Source organism: Parasteatoda tepidariorum, chromosome 3, assembly GCF_982258835.1.
Source record: "Parasteatoda tepidariorum strain Cologne lab strain chromosome 3, Ptep-v5.0, whole genome shotgun sequence".
Taxonomy (NCBI): domain Eukaryota; kingdom Metazoa; phylum Arthropoda; class Arachnida; order Araneae; family Theridiidae; genus Parasteatoda; species Parasteatoda tepidariorum.
This window is the reverse complement of record NC_141757.1, coordinates 109,646,700-109,667,733: the sequence shown is the minus strand read 5'-3', so window position 1 is coordinate 109,667,733 and position 21,034 is coordinate 109,646,700. Positions and strand designations below refer to the sequence as shown.

At 33.0% G+C, this 21,034-nt stretch overlaps 1 protein-coding gene and 1 pseudogene across 3 annotated transcripts in view; one reads left to right on the top strand and one right to left on the bottom strand.

Moving 5' to 3' along the window:
* Nucleotides 1–154: 154 nt before the first annotated feature.
* Nucleotides 155–21,034, bottom strand: part of LOC107454788 (uncharacterized) — a 60,055-nt gene continuing 39,175 nt past the window's right edge. For both annotated transcript variants that reach the window (XM_043038906.3, XM_043038905.3), the window contains exons 3-5: nucleotides 12,127–12,294; nucleotides 1,109–1,294; nucleotides 155–998 (exon numbers count right to left, since the gene is read on the bottom strand). In XM_043038906.3, the coding sequence (XP_042894840.2) occupies nucleotides 292–998; nucleotides 1,109–1,294; nucleotides 12,127–12,294 (1,061 nt within the window). In that variant the 3' untranslated portion in view covers nucleotides 155–291. The remainder of the gene's footprint in view (nucleotides 999–1,108; nucleotides 1,295–12,126; nucleotides 12,295–21,034) is intronic.
* Nucleotides 15,689–20,284, top strand: LOC107454799 (unextended protein pseudogene; annotated as a pseudogene). The gene has a single exon (XR_015432695.1). The product of XR_015432695.1 is annotated as an unextended protein pseudogene (transcript).

Below are 21,034 nucleotides of genomic sequence, written 5' to 3'. Positions count from 1 at the left end.
TTTCCTCAACGTAAGTGTATTGAATGATTTCAAAGCAAAGCCATATCTGCTAATAAAGTCCTGAAATAAAAAAAAAATTTTCAAAAAAAAGAATAAGACTTTTCTTCAAGTCCTTAAATAAATTATCTATATTGTACAATATATATATATATTTTACTGAAACAGTATTAACTCTTTGAGTTACTTTATAGAAGTGCATTTAAATTAAATGCTGGAACAATAAATTACTATACATGTATGTATATCATAATCTTTCACCGGTTTATATTTTTCTCTTAAAAAGCTAAATCATCAATAAGGCCTCCAAACCGTTGCTATCTCACTCTGTGCTGTCCTTGTGGATGGTAAACTCGTCATTCGCAAATCATTTAGTCTATCACGCGAAGAAACTAAAGTCGTATGCCCGTTAGTGCTACTGTTATCCGATCTAGGATCCTCTGACGGTGACTGGAGTTCTTTATTCAAAGACTCTGAGCTGCTCAACTGTCTCACCTCCTCCTGTTGAGCTGAAAGGGTCGCCGCGTCGTAAGAGTTCCTTGAATCGTTCCCAAGTAAGTGGATGGATGGATGGAGGTGGCTCTGTTGGTACAGTTGGGGATAAAGAAGCGATGGTGGCATCATGCCTGTTCCCAAGTACATGCTGGCACTTGTGGTAGCACCGTTACCACCGTAATAGCTTTGGGATGCCAGCAGGTAACTTGCGTGGTTCACCGACAAGGCTGTTGAGGAAGCACCTGCTAGCAGAGGGATGTTTGTCTTTGGTATCTGCAGTGACGTGTTCGGGACTGGTGTTTTGCTGCCAGGGTCCATTGGGGAGTGATCGGATTCGGAAGCCGCCGATGACGCAGCGGAAGAGAGATTGGTGTTAGTCGGACGCACCAATGAGAGCTCACTTTTCGACTGGGTGAAATTGTCCAGCATGGATTTGAAAGTGAATGCTGATGCTGAATGTAGTTGACCATTGCCGTTGCTTAGAGATGACTCTGGAGAGGCACTATCTGAAAAGCATAACATCCTATAAAGATGTGTACTATGACATGAAATCATGCAAAAGGTCATTATTTTTGTTGAGCACCGTACTTTTTTTTAACCAATAGAAAAAGCTTACCAGCGATCGATGTCAAATGTGCCTCTTGATTTGAAGAGCCTGTTGCACTAAATGCGCTGTCGAAAGCATACCCTGTAAAGCCTGCACCTCTGAAAGCTGCTGTTGTGAAATAGGGTGAATAGTGAGCGTTGTAAGCTAACCAATGGGGATGATCACCACCCGCAAAGTTGAATGTCTGTGATAATTCTAGAAAGATAAAGAAGGCGGTTGTTAGGCTATATTCTTGCAAGCATAGTTTCTGTTTATTCACCACTTGAAAAAAATGATAATCATTTAATTACATAACCATATTTTTAAAATATTGTTTGTGCCTCCGTTGTGGAAAATAATGCTCGGTTATAGCATCAAAACAGCCCTGCTACGTAATTATTTTTTAATTGTTTTTTTTTTCACTTCGTGTCTTTTTTCCCCACCGCTATTGTGAATTATATACTTTTCTTTCTATAGAGTAATGCTGAATATTTCTTCAAACTGATTCGGTTGATCCTGCTTAACAAGTAGATAATCAACCATTTTCTATTGCTGTTATTTTGGAATATTGCTTTTACGGTTAGTGTTAGCTGGTATAATAACTATTTTTTTAAAAGTGTAAGTAGAGTTAACAGTCAGCATTTAAAATATATTTTCAATTGAACTTTAGTTTAATATTATCTCAAATACTAGTATAGTGTGAATCGTCCTCTACACCAACGCTAAATCGGTAGTTTAAGACAGATTAATTCTGGTACTAAACATTTCCAATTCATATACATTTTTAAAGGAAAACCCAAACAGCAATACTAATTTCAATTAATTATGTTGAAATATATATAATTGGCTTCTGTTAGGTGATCTTGGAACGAAATTTCAGATCGGAAAATTGTGATTGATAGATGAGATGAAAACCTCTAACTACCAGCCCGATAACAACTGAACTCTAATCCCAGATCTATTTATTACTGGCGATATTTTTAACCACACAGTTGCCATTGGCCCATCGCTAAGATTAATCTAAATTCCAATGTTAACAATACTGTAACTAACTCTTAAAAATTTATTGCGTGTGTTAAATACGGTAAGTTTCGTTATTATCCTCAATTTATTTCGTATAAAATTGTTTACAATTTTGTTAAATTAAATCTCTTTGTAAAAAAACGACATGCTTTTATAAATATTATTCCTAACTCTTTTTTTGACTTTTAAAACTGTCTGCTTTATGTCCGCAAATTAAGCATTTTGTAACTTTTATTCTAGATAACGACTATTTATTTTGTTAAACTAATGATAAGACGAGATACTTCTTAGCCCTTAATGGTAAAGATAATTTTATAAGCTCATCGTATTTAATACAAGCCAGTATAAAAATGCAGCCAGAAAATTAAACCTCGTAAATAAAGAAAAAACTATTTCTCCTTGAACTCACTGACCCTCGCGTTTGAATAATCTGCGGAAGGAAAACTTTTTCATTCAGACTTTCATATAAGATGAAGTTCTATTTTAATATCCGAATTCGAAACACCTACAATTGGATAATCAAATTATTTGACTGAAGATTTGAGGAGTTTATTTATCTCATTATCGTTGAATTTATATAGTTATTAATTATATTACACATGGCTGATTAAAATTGATTTTTGATACAATTTTGGACACTATTTTTCAAGTCTAGTTCGTTCAGTTCTTGTTTTTCTTTTATGTTACATATAAAATAAAAATGAAGATTCGACTATTTTACGTAGCTGTAAAATTTATATAGTTGTTAATTATATTACTTACAGCTTATAGAAATTGATTTGCGATACAATTTTTGGCAATTTTTTTCAACTCTAAATCCGTCAGTTCTTGTATCACTTTTGCGTTATGCGTAAAATGAGAACGAAGATTATTGAAATGAAGATTTGACGATTTTACGTAGCTAATTATTATGAAATTTATATAGTTATTAATTATATTACATACAACCATTACAATTAATTTGTAATACAATTTTTGGCACATTTAATTTCTTCCGTTCTTGTATCGCTTTTATGTTATGTGTAAATAAGAATGAAAATGTAACGAGTTTACGTAGCTCATTATTATAAAATTTATGTAGCAGTTAATTATATTACATGCATCTCATTAAAATTTTCGGCACATTTTTTTTTCCAAATCTAAATGCCTTAATTGTGTCTCCCTTTTCTTAGACATGAATGCGTCCAATGATTCAAACGAACCTTTTTTTTTTTAAGATTGTTGTGTTGTAATTTCAAAATCGTTTGCAATGTTTTTGCACTTTCAATAATTTCGAAGAATTATAACGATTTGTGTAGTTAACTCTAGCTTCAACGTTTCATCAAAAGTTATTACTGTTAACTGGTTAAATGCTGCTGTTTGATGATTATTGTTTGATCACATTCCTGGTACTGATTCATTATTTCTAATCACGTTTTATGCCCAGAGGTTTTTGCGGCTATGGATTTATAAATGATCTAGCTTTTTTTGGTGGAACCCCAACTTTATAAAGAACGTTCATTATCAGCAGTAAATATACTAGCAAAAAAAAAAATTCAATATTTTAGAAATATTTAAAGTAAAGAATGTGAGGATTTTTTATCGTTTTATCAATAATAGTTTTAAAATTAGGTTTTAGGTTAGACAGTTAAACTCGCAGGTTTGGGGTGGCATCCGAATTTGTTTTTGGTGATGCCGCATAAGTTGGGAATGAATTATAACAAGCTGAATTATGGTTTCAAAAAAGAAAAGTTATAAACGCTAGAAATGATTACACAAGGGGAATTTTTTTTGCTGCATGAGATCGCGTAAGAAATCTTAGATACTTTCGTATCGCAGAATTCAAATTTGCAATCGGGTTTTTTTTAAAGTTATAGTTTTCTTTTTAATGACATTTTTTTTAATGGCATCCTCTTTTTAATGTCATCGGAAACCTTACCCGGAAATGTTGTCACCATACTCCGCTAGGGGTGCTTCCCCTATTATGAGCTGCTTCTTCGTATTCTTTTGAACAGGTCATAACAGGAAAGTGCCCTTAGCCGCGTTCGACGACGTTTCCAGGCATGTGTTCCTATTCTATTTTAATCCTGTTGATACCTAATTCCCCTGGAAGTTTGTCGCAAGATTTATACGTTTTTAAACTTGTATATTTTGACAAAAATAAACAAAAAATGTCATTTTGAAAAAATATCTGCAGCTTCAGGCACGAAATTAATTTCAGATTTGAAATCCCCTAAACCGAATTAAGTAATATCAATTATTTGTATAAATACAACAAAAAATTTGTTCCCCAGTGTTTTCAGGGAAATGTATTTATTTTTTCTTGAATTGATTTATTTTATTTGGAATTGAAAATTTCGATGAGAAATACTGATGAAATATTTCTATATATGCATATCTTTTTCATAATTTATTCAATATATTGTTAGTAAATAAATTACAAAATTATATTTCAAATTTTACTCAAATAATTTCCTATAAATAACTGCAATATTTAAAAATTAAGGATTATTCATTTGGTATAAACGTAATTGCAGATGTCAAAAATCTTTATAATTTGTCTACAGATAAAACTCCCCTCACTACGAAGTCTAAGGTCATCTACTGCTATTGGAAACAAGAAATAGTGCATTTAAAAGTTGGGAGCTTCTCTCTCCTCTGATTCTTTTTCTTTCGCCGATCTGAACTAAAACCTGCTTTAATTATTGACCTGACGGCTCTATTTTTCAAATAGTTAAACTTCGTAACCATAGTCCCGCCACTGCTCCAGACGAATGGGAGTTTCTTTCTTTGGTAGACTATACTGGTTTTCCTAACTACTGGAAATTCTAACTCCTGGAAAGAAGGGAACTTTCCACGGAACCCCAGGGTTCCCCTGAATAACTTTGGGAACCGCCGTTTTAGCGTATTCAACGCCTATAACGTATTCTCGATAAATTTAGCATTTTTTAAATATTTTGTAAAAAAAAAAAGAAACAAATATGTAATATGGCAATACTGTACGCAAACCTCAACAAAAGTAAAATATTGAAATTATAAAAAAAGATCTCACAAATAAATATATAAAAAAAGTCTTAATCCTCGACTAAGTGTTTTGCTGAAAGAGTTTCATTTTGAAAGATGAAATGATAAAGTCAATAAACAACTCAAAATTATTCATTTTATATGTGACGTCACATTCAACAGAAAAGGTCGTAAAACAAAAATGACATGAACGCCTGCCAAATGCAAATACACTAAAGCGATTTATTTTTAATTTTATTTTCCATCTGCGAACATAAAGCCTTTTCATCTGGCAATTCACGACATTAAAATATATTTTCAAATTTGAGGCCATAGTTCGTACGCGAAAGCAAGAAATAAAAAAGTTAGAATTTAAAAAAAAATCATCATTCAAAAATTATGTATCATATCACTTTTTATTTTAATCTAACGAGCGAATTAATGCAAAATTTAATTACTAGGAAACAAACCCTTTTTGTCCTTAAAAGTTTTGAAAGAAACCTTTCAATAGGAATAAATGATGTTTCAACAGTCTGGAAAAACTGTAAGCTAAATTTACTCCAATAAAAAATTGTTTTCAGTGGACTTAACAGGCGAGGGGGGGGGGTAGCTAATCATATTTAATAACTTTTAATCTAATTGATCATAAATTGAATGATGGGTCTCGAAATGTAGGAAATAGTCACGTGATGTAATATTTTATTTTATAATCGTGGTTGAACAGTAGACCCAATTTTTTGGGTTTACGACTACCAAAGTTCAACTCCGTACCCTTGCAATTTTGGACCCAATTCAGAAGACAAGGGAACTCCTGAATCAAGTATTGGGGGAAATTTGCCTTCCTGGAGAACTTTTTGATGATGGAACTTAGCCGCATTTGCGTTACATGGAGAGGAAAACTTTCCACGGTTAGCACGACGCCAAGGGGGCTCTAACCCATGATCCGTCTACCACTGAGGATATCTAACGTCAGTACTGTGTTCGGTGCAAGCCGGATACGGAATTCGTATCTACCAGTCATCGCTGGGGATTCAAATTCGTCGCCTCATTGGAAGGCAAACGCTCTATCCCCTGAGCCATCACGACTCCATGACGTAATATTAGACTAAACTGAATTACAGTTGCATTCTGTGATTCAGTTTAAAAGGATAAAATTGAAACTTGGATCCCCTATGCTCAGGTGGATCCAACCTGAGCCCCCGGCGGTGGCTCAGGTTATATGTTTAATCAATGTCTGGTCGATTAGAATTTTGTCTCCGGCTCGCACCGACCAAAGATCATGTATTAGAATCCCCTAGCTTGCAGGTTAATCATGGAAAATTTTCGTGGTTTTCCTCTTCATGTAACGCAAATAAGAGTTAGTTCCATCAAAAAGTCTCCGCAAAGGCTAGTTTGTCTCAATGCTTGTTTCAGGAATTGTATCCCCTTGTATTCTGGGTTGGGTTCAAAATTACACGCAATTGAACATTCATAGTGCTGAACCTAAAAAAAAAAAATTTCGAAAATGGGTCGGCTGTTCAACACCGATTATAAAATAAAATGAAAGCAGTTGGAAGTAACATTTTATTTACAGCTGTCAACATGTCCTTTCATATAGATTTCGTTCCTAAAAATATTTTTTGGAATGATTAAATCTGCGTTTTAAGAATTATAATCTAATTATAAATTCTCGTTGAAACTTTTTTTTTTATCGATTTCTATTTCCTTTTCTAACTACTATGATAAAAATTGGCTCCTTTTATGAATAGTTACTGACATACTTTTATATTGCACCGCCTTCCATGTCATTTGAATCCTGCAAAACAAAAGATGGAAAATTTCGGGATTAAATAAATGTTGCGCCGTGTCTCATCAAAGGATTCAAATAAACCCTATTTAAAACTGGATTTATAATGCAGTTGCATGTGGTTTGAATGATATTTTATTGTTATCGAATTCCCTTTTACAGTACAAAACGTCTATATATCTGACCTTTTATCTTGAAATATTAAACAGGATATCGGGCAATTCTGGCGCCCAAGTTCATCAAGTTGATTTTGGACTTCAAAGTTCGGATAATCTACGTTTCCATGGGGATATCACTCTCTTTGTTTCCGGTACTGAGAGTCTCACGTGACCGGAAACAATGGGACTAAAATCACTCATAATACCACCATATCGTGATCCTGGACTTTTCGAGGGTTTTATAAAGTCAGAAATAGTAAACACGTCAATAGCGTGCTCTAGATAATAGGAAATGAATGGAGAATGCTCGAGTCTAGAACCATAAGGGAAAAATTAAACTAAACTTATCTCTGATTAAAACTTTTCCTAGTTTTTAATGCGCTCGATTTACTTAGAATTTTAATTTTAGTATAAAAAAAAATATTTATAATCCGCTGCGGAATATTTTCTGTAAGTAAATACCCAAATAAAAAGTTTTACTTCAAGACTGAAGAATATAAATATTAAGATTTATCTACCGAAATTACTGCTTGATGATTTCAATTTTATTTTATAACAGTCTTTGAACAGCCTACCCAATTTTGGGTTTATGACTAGCTTTTTTCAACTTCGTAGCCTTGTCATTTTGAACCCAATCCAGAAGACAAGGGAACTCCTGGACCAAGTATTGGGAGAAATTCGCATTCAACGAGGACTTTTTGGATAGAACTAACCCACATTTGCGTTATATGAAAGGGAAAACCACGAAAACCTTTCACGGTTAGCTCGACAACAAGGGGACTCTAACCCATGATCCGTCTACCACTGAGGATATTTTACATCAGCACTGTGGTCGGTGCAAGCCGGATGCGGAACACGTATCGACCAGTCATCGCTAGGATTCGAACCCGGTTCACCTCATTGAAAGGCAAACGATCTACCCCCTGAGCCACCTCGGCTCGCTGCTTGATGATTGGTAATGAGTAATATCGAAGTGTATTTTACATTGAGTAAGATTCAGAAATAAGTTTTGCAACGTAGTTATTTACATCATTTGCCAGTTTGGCAAATAGTAAGTCTGAGTTGTAATTTTTTGGGAGGAATTTCATTGTAGCCTTTTGGGAATCATAGTGCTCTATGTACTCTTCCTGGCTACCAGTTTAGTGAGTTCACCTCTGTCTGTGGTAGATTTGCGACAAAGTTTATGTATTCAGGTAGATGTTAAGGGGTACCAATTCCGCACCCGGCTTGCGCCGACCACAGTGATAACATAGAATATCCTCAATGATGTCAGGCTAACCGTGGGAGATTTTTGTCACAATGCAAGACCTCCACGAAGGAAAAATTCTCCCAATACTCAGTTCAAGAGTTCCCTTGTCTTCAGGATTGGGTTCAAAATTACGAGTCTATGGAGTTGAACATTAGTAGTCGTAAACCCGAAAATTGGGTCGGTTGTTCAACGAAGGTTATAAAATGTTAAATATATTGGCTGGTCGACACGAATTTCGCACCAACCACAGTGCTGACGTAAAATATGCTCAGTGGTAGACGGATCCCTATGCTGTCAGGTTAACCGTGGGAGGTCTTCGTGGTTTTCCTTTATTTGTAACTCAAATGCGGGTTAGTTCCATCAAAAAGTCCTCCACAAAGGCAAATTTCTCCCTATACTTGATTCAGGAGTTAAATTTGGTTCAAAATTACAAGAATACGGAGAACATTAGTAGCCGTAAACTGAAAATTCGGTCTCTTTTCAACGAGGATTTTAATATAAAACCTATTCGTGAGGCATATTTCCAAATTTAGCAGGAGAACATATTTGGTAAAAAAAGCACCACGATTAGCTTGTAAACAATAAGATGTTATATGCAATATTTTGTTATTTTTAGGAAATTCTGGGAACTTATAAACTATCTATATGGATAATACTATAACAATACTAAGGGCCATTTAAGTGTAAAAATGTCACGATTCGCTTTAAATACAGGCTGTCAAATTCGATGATTTGTCAGTTGCGTTCGATTCCTGTTTCACTGGTTTAATAACGCTGTAGAAATAAAAGATTAGAATCCCATTTTAGTCAAATTAACCGGGAGAGGGTTTCGTGATTCGCCATTAACGTGCCCCCAAATTTTCACATGATAAAGTACCTTCTGAGTTAAGTTCAAAATCACGAAACTTGGAGAATGAACAGTCAAACGTAAGTTTACTATGAGATTCCAGTGATAGGGGGAAAAAAACAACAAAGAAACAGTAAAACTGAAATGGAAATAAGTCTTTTTATCTGTTATTCCAACAAAGGTCTTAAAGAATATAAATCCCAAACAGTTTAGCCAATAACCCAAATGTAAGTTTCTCTTTCGAACAATGTTTGTCATTCTACAAAAACAATGCAGGGAAGAGACAACGTTGATGACCCAGAAGACATAAAGAAAACGCTTGAGGGGTAGGGGGGTAATGCAGCGAGGAACAAAACCCAGATTAATGAAGACGAAACGTTTGGAAACTTTTCCTCATTGTTTCAATCTTTCGTATTTACGATCGATCGCTTAACTTAATTACAGCTCGAATGAGATTTAAAGACTCCTTTTACTAATGAGCCCAACTTCCGATGGCGAAAAGAAATGGGGGGAAGGCATAAACCCACCCCCATTGATGTATGAGGCATGTCATTTTTATCTGGGCTACCCTTAAGTAGGATAAAGCACCACTGTGGTCCCATGAACCACAATCCTTTCACCCGGTGACTATTGGTGCTTGACTTATAGCTCTCTTTTTTTCAATCAAGCAAGCTCTCTTATTTTTTTGGCAAAAGGAGAAATGGTCATATGAAATCAGGAGGCAATTAACGCGTTACAGCTCAATTTCCGAAATGGCCAAATGGAGTAATGATCATCTCTGAAAATTTCTTTTTTAATCCCATTTCCAGGAGTTAAAGATGGATAAATAAAGAATTGGCCCGACTTTCTCAAAGAGTTGGGGGTAATTTAAGAACGTATCTGGATATGAACAGTTTACGAGAAAAGGGATTGCGTATAAACGGTTTTGCTATCGTATTTATCCACGATTTTTTTCCCCCACTATATCTACTGGACTCTTTTTAAGTTGCTTGAAAGATACATTTTTTGATTTTATGTTTAAACCTAATCATTTAGCTTATGGACGGCATTATAAGGAAAAGCCACATAGAGAGTTTTTGGTGAAAAATCCTACAATTTCCATAGAAGCAACAAGATTTTTTTGTGTGATATGCTTTTATATAATTCAGGAAATTTATTAAGTTCCAGTCTGGAAAAAATATTAAGGAACAGTTTGATTCGATATAAAGAAATTTCACTATTTGAAAAAGTGTAGCTCATCATAGTTTTACAAATAGTCCTTTATGTAGAAAAAAATATTACCTATGAATGTTTAATCTTGATACTAAAATTCTCAATTATTCAACAACTTGTAGTCAAAATAAAGTTAGAGCCGCTGGGTCTCAAAGGAAACTTATGTGAAATATATAGGGTTTAAAAAATTTTTTTTTTAAATAAAATAACAAAGAATATTTTTACATACTGTTGAAATGCATCTCAAATATTCTTTAAATAATAATATAAACAAATTTAACGTTCAGATTTGCTGTTGCAATGCAATGTGTTGTACGTTGCACCAGAAATATATATTTTATTTTATAACCTGCTGCACCCATTTTTGAGCATACGACTATGACTATTCAATTCTGTAACCTCGTACTTTTGAATCCAACCGTGACGACAAGGGAACTGCTGAATCAAACATCGGGACTGACAAGTGAAAGACATCGTAAAATACTTCTTTGATGAAATTAATTTGCATTTGAGTAGCAAATACCTTTACGTTTAGCTCGGCGGCAAGGAGATTCTTTCCTATGATCTGTCTATCACTGGAGATATTTTAAGTCAGCACTCAGGTGGTTGCGGATTCACCAAATTCATGTAGACCAAATATTGCTGGGAATCGAATCTTGGTCACCTCAGTGGAAAGTGAACGTCTAACTTCGGAACTACATTGAAGAACTAAGAGCAAAAAATTGAGTTAAATCGTTATTGTTACGTGCGACGAATGGTTTACCATACAATAAAGATTTTGGTTGTAATTTGACGAACATGTGACTTAGTTTGTATTATAAAAAAAATTGAGCTGTACTTTGTGAACATATAATAGTATTATAGAGCTGTCGAAGTTGGCGTCACTTACCAGCCCATTGGCAATTCATTAATGATTAATCAGTTAGATAGTAACAAATAGGAATACGTTTCTATTGGGCTGATAATACGTATCGTCCAATTGGCATAGTGCAACTAGCTTGTTGCCATTCACAAAGACAAAATTAAGGGAACGGTTTGATTTTTTCCACTTATAGATGTAGTCAAACTCTGGCTTGGACATCTCTATAGCATCATGGTAATTAATATATTTGATTAGATATGTATAATATTTAAAGTAAGAGAAGTTTAAAAATGAAAATAATAGCCTCGAAGCTTTTTTTTTAGCTGGTTAGTACCTTTGCTTTTATGGCTGAAAATATTTCAAATTTGGAAATCTACTTTTCAAATATTAAGATCTGCTCCAAAGTTAAAGCGTTACTTTGTTTACCGGTCAATGTTGAAAACCTTAGTAGAACAGACATTTTATTTTATTTTATAACCGTCTTTGAACAACCGACCCAAATTTTGGGTTTGCGACTACTAATGTTCAACTCCGTAGCCTTATAATTTTGAACCCAATCCAGAAGACTAGGGAACTCCTGGATCAAGTATTGGGAGAAGTTTGCCTTCATGGAGGACTTTTTGATGGAACTAACCCTCATTTGCGTTATATTGAAGGAAAAGCCACGAAAAATTCCCTAACGGCAAGGGGACTCTAACACATGATCAGTCTACCACAGAGAATATTTTAGGTCACTGTGGTCGGTGCAAGTCGGATGCGGAATTCATATTGACCAGTCATCTCTGGGATTCGAATCCGGATCACCTCATTGGAAGGCGAATGCACTATACCCTGAACCATCACGACTCTAGAAAAGACATTCTCGTTTAAAAAAAAGAGAGTTAGATGGACCTCTTGAAAAAGGGTCCTTATTTTTATGAAAAGCTTACCAGCTGGTGTAGCGCCCATTCTTCTGGGCAAATCGAGTGCCCATTGTTCAGCTGTTTTTCTTCTGAATTGTTCCCATTCTCTTAGAGGATCAACGAGTCGAGGGTCAAAGAAGTGCGTCCTCTGTCCAAATGCATTGGCAAAAGCTCGCAAATGGTGGTGATGTTGCCCTGAATAAATTAAATAGGATGTTCATGATTATTTTGAAATAAGCATATTTATCAGGCATACATGTACACACACACAAAAATGAAAATGTACTAATATTAAAATCTACTTTAAAAAATATATATTTCAATAAGCTTTAAATAAATTTAAATTTCACAGTAAATATTTTTAAAAAAAAGGATTGTCACTAACATAGTTTATAAAATATCAAAAATATATACGCATCACGTCTCATTCTTCAATTCATAGCATTCATAATTAGCAAAAGGTCAATGATATCATTGGCTGATATCTTCATAGATGATAAAGATATCTTAGCATCACCGGCAAATACTTTTACAGATGCCAATCATATCATAGCATCATATATTAAATGGCGTCATACTTATTTCAGTATAAATATTCTTGCAACGTAGTTAGTTTTTGTGAAATAATATATAAACAATAATTATAAAATGTATAGTCCCATGATACAATAAGCCCTTATTTTATTCGAAACTTTTACATAAATATAAAGTACATGCAAACATTTTTTAAAACAGATATTGAAAAGTACATTTCCGTTAAAACTATTCCAACAGAAATTTATCAGGAGTTTTAAAAATTTAATTAGGATAGAAAATTTAAATGAGGATTTATTTGGTTGGCCTGGCTAACCAAAAGCCGTTTGAAGTGCGGCATTAAACCAAACGTGTTTCGACAAGCAGAGGTATTTCAGGATAAATAGAGGAACAAGGCTCTAAATTAGCGACCATAATTGCTTTGCCAGATTCTTGCAACAGATCTTTACACCTCCAATCAGCCTTATTTAAGTTTTTTTTCCTTCCATTTTATGTTTTCTTTAGAATTCACTCTTTCTTTTTTTTATTAATTGAGTTGAGAAAGATTCCCCCCCCCCTTTTTTTTTTCTTCTAAAAAACTGGGATTCCGGAAAGAAAATACTTTTTCAATTGGAAATTTTTAAACTTTTTTTTTCTTTCCGAAAATTTTTTTTCAAATTCCTTTCAGTTTTTAGTTTTCTCAGATTTTAAAGTTTGCTGAGTTATTTTGTTTAGAAAAAAATCCGTATATATTATCTAAAATGCATTTTGGTATCTAAAATTAATAGGACGCTATACCGCGGAAAAAACTTTTCATTGCGAATTCTGTTTCGCGTTCTTAACTATAATTTAAAGTTTTAATTATGAAAAAAGTGAGTTCAAGCAAACCTAGAGTAAGTCGTAAAGTTTTAAATACTGAATTGAAATTTTCACAGAATCAAAATGAAAACAAATTATGAAAGGATAACTTGGGATTACGCAGTTCTCTGTCTTTAATTTGTTTGCATTTTGATATTATAAATTTCCATTTTAGTATTTGAAACTTCACGGTTTACTCTAGGTTTGCTAGAACTCACTTTTTTATACTTCAAATTTTAAATTAGTTATGAACGCAAAACAGAATTCACGATGAAAGGTTTTTTCCGTGGTATAGCGTCTTCCTAAGCTATTTATTTAAAATTTGTATTTTTGGGTCCCGCAGTGAACAGATCGTAAAGACGCGATTCCCAGTAGAACACCGAAGTCAAACATCACTGGTCAGTAAGCGGGTGGGTGACCACTTTGATCAGCCTGCCTAGAGTCCGAGGGTGCGCGTTATCGTCCTTGTTAATCTGTTCTACCGTAAAGTGCTCGACTTTGCTCGCTGGTCGACTGGCTTCCAAAGCAGAGGGGGCCACCCCCTCTGAAGAGAATCAAAATTGCGATGGCATGTCTTTGGATCATCCCCAGGGATGTTTCCCAGACCGTCGCCAATAGCTCATTGTATAGTTCTAGTGCGACGTAAATAAAGTACTTATCTACCTACCTAGTATTTTTGGTAGTTAATTTAATTATGCAGATGCCCTCGTGTGCTTTTATGACATTAAACTTTTACAGATTATATGAGAAAGTTCAATGTGTCATAAATTTTTGATACTGCAGTTTAAAATACAATATGTTTATAATATGAAAAACAGTGTACTTCAAAACATGAGTCATTAATGTTAAAATTTTTAAAATGAGATTTTAACAGCAAGTAAGGCATATTCAAGATACACGGAAGTGACGTACACTAATTCGCTTCCGGCGAATAGTGTGTAGATTCTGACGTCGATATGATCGTCTTTGTTATTGAAATAAATTGGACGAATAAAGAACAATTAATAGTCACTGTACCGGCAAAAACTTCTGGTATTCTATCTTTTTAAAAATGATATCCAGCTTTACCTTAATTATTTCCGTATTCAAATATTTCGGAATTGCCCTAATAAGCTGATTAAAAAGATATAGTTTTTTAAGAAATATATTGACAATTACATTAAGATATTAGATAATTACATTAAAATGCATTATTCGAATCAAAAGAAGAAATGGAACGTTGAATATTTGTGTTCTAAAGGTATTTTATACTTAAAAGTGTATTGCTATAGTTTTATGTTTTTAAGAAGCCAAAATTATATTTACAGCAATGAATAAAAAAATTTTTGCGAAAAAATATTATAGGCACAGATACCCTTTACTTCAATCAAAGATTGCTTTTCATTCAGTCATCTCAATTCCTGCTCATTTATTGATCAAGTTTCGATGAACGATATTGGCACGAATAAACTTTGTATTTTAATTCAATAATTTTTTAGAAAAAATTCAAAAATTATGACATTTCCTTTGTATGTTTCACTGATCTCTAAAAATTAACTCAAAACCTGTATATGAAAGTGACAAAGTTATTTTTTCCCTCAAAGATGAAATGGTGATAACCATTATCTTTGTCATCTACAACTAGTTTTTTTAATTCCTTATTATTCCAATTTTTATAGACATTCAAACTTCAAATAAAAATGACATTATTAAAATAAAAATAATAAATCATAATTTATCCGCGAAACACTAAAAAAATAATTTCATAAAAAAAAATAAAAAAAAACACGCCAAAATTTTTCAACGAAAAAGTTAGAGAACACAGCATCAAATTTCTTTTCGAATGAAGACAAAACATAAAAGCGTGTAACAATAATAAATCAAAATTTATCCTCGAAACACTAAAAATTAATTTAATTTAAATTTCTTTTATAAAATATTTAAAAAAAAACGTCAAAATCGTTCAACGAAAAAGTTTGTTTTGAAACAAACACAGCATCCAATTTCTTTTCGAGTGAAGACTAAACACAAAAACGTGTCAGCTATAAGGAACTCCTTTTTCCTAATAAATCCGGATGATAGACAGCGTGGTTTCCTGGCAAGGATGCAATGCACTAGTGCCATCTGTCGGGTTTGTTTCTAACAATTTGATCTCTGTTTGATCTTCAGCTAGCAGTAGCCGTTCGGTCAAGAGAAAATATCGTAGCCACGAGGATTTTCTCCTAAAAATCACGTCAATTTATTTATTTTTATCCTTCATCGCATGATTTAATTTGTTTCATAAGATATATTTCAGAATAGCCGACGAGAGGAGATCCATTCTATTTACCCCACGCTGCGTGAGAAAATCCTACTATTATCGATTTACTGCTTTGACATGTGCTGTATGTTTGTGTTGTGTACGAAAAGAATAGGAACGTTAGCTTTAATTCTTATTCTTATCAATCCCTGTTTCACCGTCTCGTCTGATACTTCATTCAGCGACACTAAATCATTGAATCCTGCTTTTAGAAACAGTAATTCCACCGGCATCTACGGACTGAACTTAACGAACATCGACGCCAAGTACAACTTGTTTATTGATTTGATCGAAAGAAACTTCAGCATTCTGAACACTGACATTACGATTCTCAAAGAGACTTTGATTCATCATCACAGGCATGATTCGGCGATTTTTGTCGATCTTAACGAATCTCTCTACCCATCGTCGAGCTCACCCCGGAAGATTTGTGTCCAGCAGAGAAGTGCTCGCTACAGTCATGTCGATCCCAGAGACGGCGGCGTCACGATCGTAAGTCAGTGCGAAAAGCCGCCGACGATCTCCGGCATTCGCGCCCACGGAGATCGCGTCCACAATGACGATGATGGAATTGTCAGTATACCAACCAACGTTAAAGTAAAACTATTTTTATTCGGAACACATTTTAACGTTGATTCGGATATCGCTTTTATTGATGAGAGTTTGCCTAGAGGTAGTAAATGTGACAATTTTCCGTTGATCAAGGTGATATCTTTGTCACAGGGAAATGTACTATCTGATAAAGTTATACAATTTGACATTTCATTACCACCTCTGGATGGTAACAGACTTTATTACATTTGCGTGAAAGATAAAAGGGGGTCGATCCCTAGTTGGTTACATCAAGGTCGGGAATTACAATTAGCTTTGAGACCAGTGGGACGTATTTTACCTATAGGACTCCAATCAGTGATTTTATGCTTCCTTTTAATTTTATCTGGATTGTTTAGTGGTTTGAATCTTGGATTAATGTCTTTAGAATGCACCGAATTACTTGTCCTTGAAAAATGTGGTACCGAATCTGAGAAAAAACATGCCAGAAAGATATATCCAGTGCGAAAACAAAGTAATTATTTGCTTTGTTCACTTCTTTTGGGAAATGTTTTGGTGAACAATACTCTAACTATATTATTAGACGATTTGACATCGGGGATAATCGCTGTCATCGTGTCAACTTTTGGTATAGTTATTTTCGGGGAGATAATACCGCAAGCTATTTGTTCTCGACATGGCCTGGCTATTGGTGCAAAGACTTTGTGGGTGACAAAGGTATTTATGGTTCTAACGTTTCCACTCTCCTTTCCAATCAGCAAAATATTGGATTGTGTACTGGGTGAAGAGATTCGCAATGTGTATAACAGAAAGAGATTAATGGAATTCATCCGGGTCACCAAAGATTTCAATGATTTGCATAACGAGGAAGTGGATATCATATCTGGTGCTTTAGAACTGACAAAAAAGACTGTTGCTGATGTCATGACGAAAATAAATGACGTTTTCATGGTACCCTACAGCGCCGTCTTAGACTTTGAAACAGTATCTGAGATTATTAAACAAGGATATTCCAGAATCCCTGTGTTCGACGGTGACCGAAATAACATTGTGGCTCTGTTGAATATTAAGGATTTGGCATTTGTTGATCCAGATACTGAGACTCAACTGAAAACTTTATGTGAGTTTTATAACCATCCCATTAATTTCGTGTTTGAGGATACCACACTGGACGTCATGCTGAATGAGTTTAAGAAGGGACGGTCTCATATGGCTTTTGTTCGACGCGTCAATAACGAAGCTGATGGCGATCCATTCTATGAATTGACTGGTATCGTCACGTTAGAAGATGTGATTGAGGAGATAATACAATCAGAAATCATCGACGAAACTGATGTTCTCACAGATAACAGGAGAAAAAGAGTCAGGAAGGAGTCTCAGATCAAACAGGACTTTTCCGATTTTGCTAGGTTGGGAATTGGCGACAAAAAATCAACAGCTATATCACCTCAACTTGCGCTGGCAACTTATCAGTTCTTATCAACTTCAGTTGATCCCTTCAAAAGCAACTACATATCAGAATCGGTTTTAAAGAAGTTAATGTCCCAAGATGTGTACTTCAAGGCCAAATCAGGAAAGGAAGATTTACTTTCTCCATCGAACGTATTATTCCAGAATGGAAAGCCTGCAGATTATTTTGTTCTCATATTGGAAGGGCGCTGCATCGTCACAGTGGGATTTGAGAATCTGGTGTTCGAGACCGGACCTTTCAGTTCTTTTGGTCTTCCTTCAATTATGATGAACAATTTCGAAATATCGACTACCAGTAACATTAATAGTCCCGAGAACTCGCCTTTTAAAGTCTTTGTTCCAGACTATACCGTTGTTGCGGCTGGTGAGACTATTTACATGAAAGTACACTGTGCTGTTTACTTGTCTGCAGTGAGAGCAACTCTGCTGGAAAAACAACAAAAGCAAGATTCGGATTCGAGGGAGGATTCGAAAGCTGACTCAGGTAGGAATTCAAGGCAGTCTTCCAAAGACTTACATGAACATTTTTTAGATCAGTTATAGATTATTAAATTGAAAATTAGTTTAGACTACAGTGGACTTCTAAAATCAATTCTTGTAACAAATAACTAATTTTACTGAAATTTAACACGTAATTTATAAACTTAATGATGGTAAGTTTCCAAAACGTTTATTAGAATGTCTTGACAGTTTTTTTTTCTTTTAAATTTATCAAGTCTTAAAATGCTAGGCACATAAGTTTTTAATTTGCGATTTGAAATTTTTTATGTCACAAGTAAAAAAGATAAAAATGACATAATAATTTGGTTTCATACATTTAAAAAATATTTACTAGAAATAAAATATTTTTCAAATTAACCCTAATTTTAAAAGAAATAGCAAAAACTTATTCAATTTGTGCCAAACTAATTATACATTTCAGAAATAGGTTATTATTAAAAGCTCGGTAAACAACAATTAATGTAAACAGAGGGGTAAAGCGCTGAAAGAAAAACTAATAACTCAAAGAAAAACCATCAAACAAATATCAAACAACATATATATATACATAAATTTTTAATGGTTTTGGTGTTCACTGTAGCCTTTTCAATATAGTTTTAATGTTTTAAACTGCATTTATTCGTATAACTATTTTCATGATGAATATAATATAGGTTATCAGAATTTCTAATTATGAAGAATTTATTCACACTTCACAATGAATACTTATAAGTTATATTACACATGCAAACTTTTTGTAGTTAAAATATTGCATGTTTTTGTTTGTTGCACAACAATATTCTGCATTAAAACACATTTAGTTTCTAATAACAGCAGTTTCGAATAGGAGAATAAAAAGCTAGTGACTAGCTTTACTCTATTGCAGCTGCACTTTTCTTCTTATTATTTTTTTTAATTTTAAGTTTCTAATAACAGCAGTTTCGAATAGGAGAATAAAAAAGCTAGTGATTAGCTTTACTCTATTGCAGCTGCACTTTTCTTTTTATTATTTTTTTTAATTTTAAGTTTCTAATAACAGCAGTTTCGAATAGGAGAATAAAAAGCTAGTGATTAGCTTTACTCTATTGCAGCTGCACTTTTCTTTTTATTATTTTTTAAATTTTTTTCGTATTTATGTCTAAACAAATTTATATGTCTGCCATCATGAGATAATTATATCAATTAAACCGTGTGCCTTTTGAAGAACTAAATGGAAAAAAAAGTATTTATGAAAGATGCGTTTGAAATTTTTTTTTTCTTTCTTTTTTTTGCTTTCGAACCTGTTGGAATCCAATTGTAATAAAAATTCAAACAATGGAAACATATTTCATACACCTGCTTAATAATTAAATAACAACACTCAAAATAAATCAAAATGAATTTTTAATTCTTTTGTAAGATTTAAAAAGCTATATTTTTCGTACTTCTTCGTCATATTATTATTTTTATATGTGTATATAGATTTGATTTATTTATTTGATTTTTCGATAGATCTTGGATGTTATAACTTAATATTTTTTATTCCCTTCACTGCAAGTTATATTTTTACGTATAAGTGCTTTTTTTAAATAAACTTTAATTTGAACTATTTTAAATCGTAACAATTTATTAAATTTGTTGTGAATTGTTTATTTAAATATCCAGTATCAATAATTGTTTAAATTTTATTTATCTTGAAAGTGTTGAACCTAATAAATTTTTATTTGATTGATAATATAATTTTTAAAAGTCACTAAGCTGAGAACGTACAACTACTACATTTGAATTTTTATTTCTTAAGTGCAGGGGAAGAAACTGCCCCCTAAAGATATCTAATAATTGCGAATTCTAATTTATGTTTATTGCTTTTTTTACAATATTTATTTTATTAAAAACCATCGAGCAATTCTTGTAATTTTGATCTTTCTAAAAATATTTTTATTTAGGATAATACTGATCTTACTATTAGCGTAAAAAAGCACTGAAAAAAAATGTATTATTGTGGAAACATTGTGAACATGTGTAATTTGAGCTTAATAATTTTTACATGTAAAAAAAAAATTTCTTTTGTTTAAAAAATATTTATTAAAGACTTTTACACATTTTGTAAAAATTCTTCATATGAGCAAAAATATCCTTAGTGATGATTTTTTTTAATAATTTTATTCAAATCTTTTTAAAATTCGAATTCTTGCCATGTATTTAAACAGCTTTTTTATTATATAAACTGCGTCCTTTTACTACAGTGTTTCTATATATATATCATCTTATATTGTGTAATTCAAAAAGTCGCAATATTGAAACAAGATTAAAATACTAATTTTTAGCATACTTACATGTTCAAAATATTAAAATATTTTTTAATCAAAATTTTTACATAATTGACACATTTCTATATCTGATATATTTACTATAGTTTTATAATTCTTAATAAGTTTTTTGATGCATTTATTGAATGAATTTTTTTTTTCATATCTTGTAACAATTTAAGATGAGACGAGCATAGTTTGCAGAAGGCCATTTTATTCGAAGTACTTCTTCTGAAGTTTTAAAAAATCTGCATTTCTTTTACCACAAAACATTTCTTTATAAGGTTTTATGCAGGATTGCTTTTGTTGTAAAATAACTTATTTTAGGTCATCTTATTATTGAAATGATTTAATTTTTTTAAACAGTTTTGATGTTGGCGTAATCATAATATTTATGCCATTAAAGATTAATGCGTAGAAGTTAAACTTCTCGAATTTTTAAGTTAATTAAAATTTTTGATCTACAGAATGTTATTTCTACATTTTTGTTTATTTT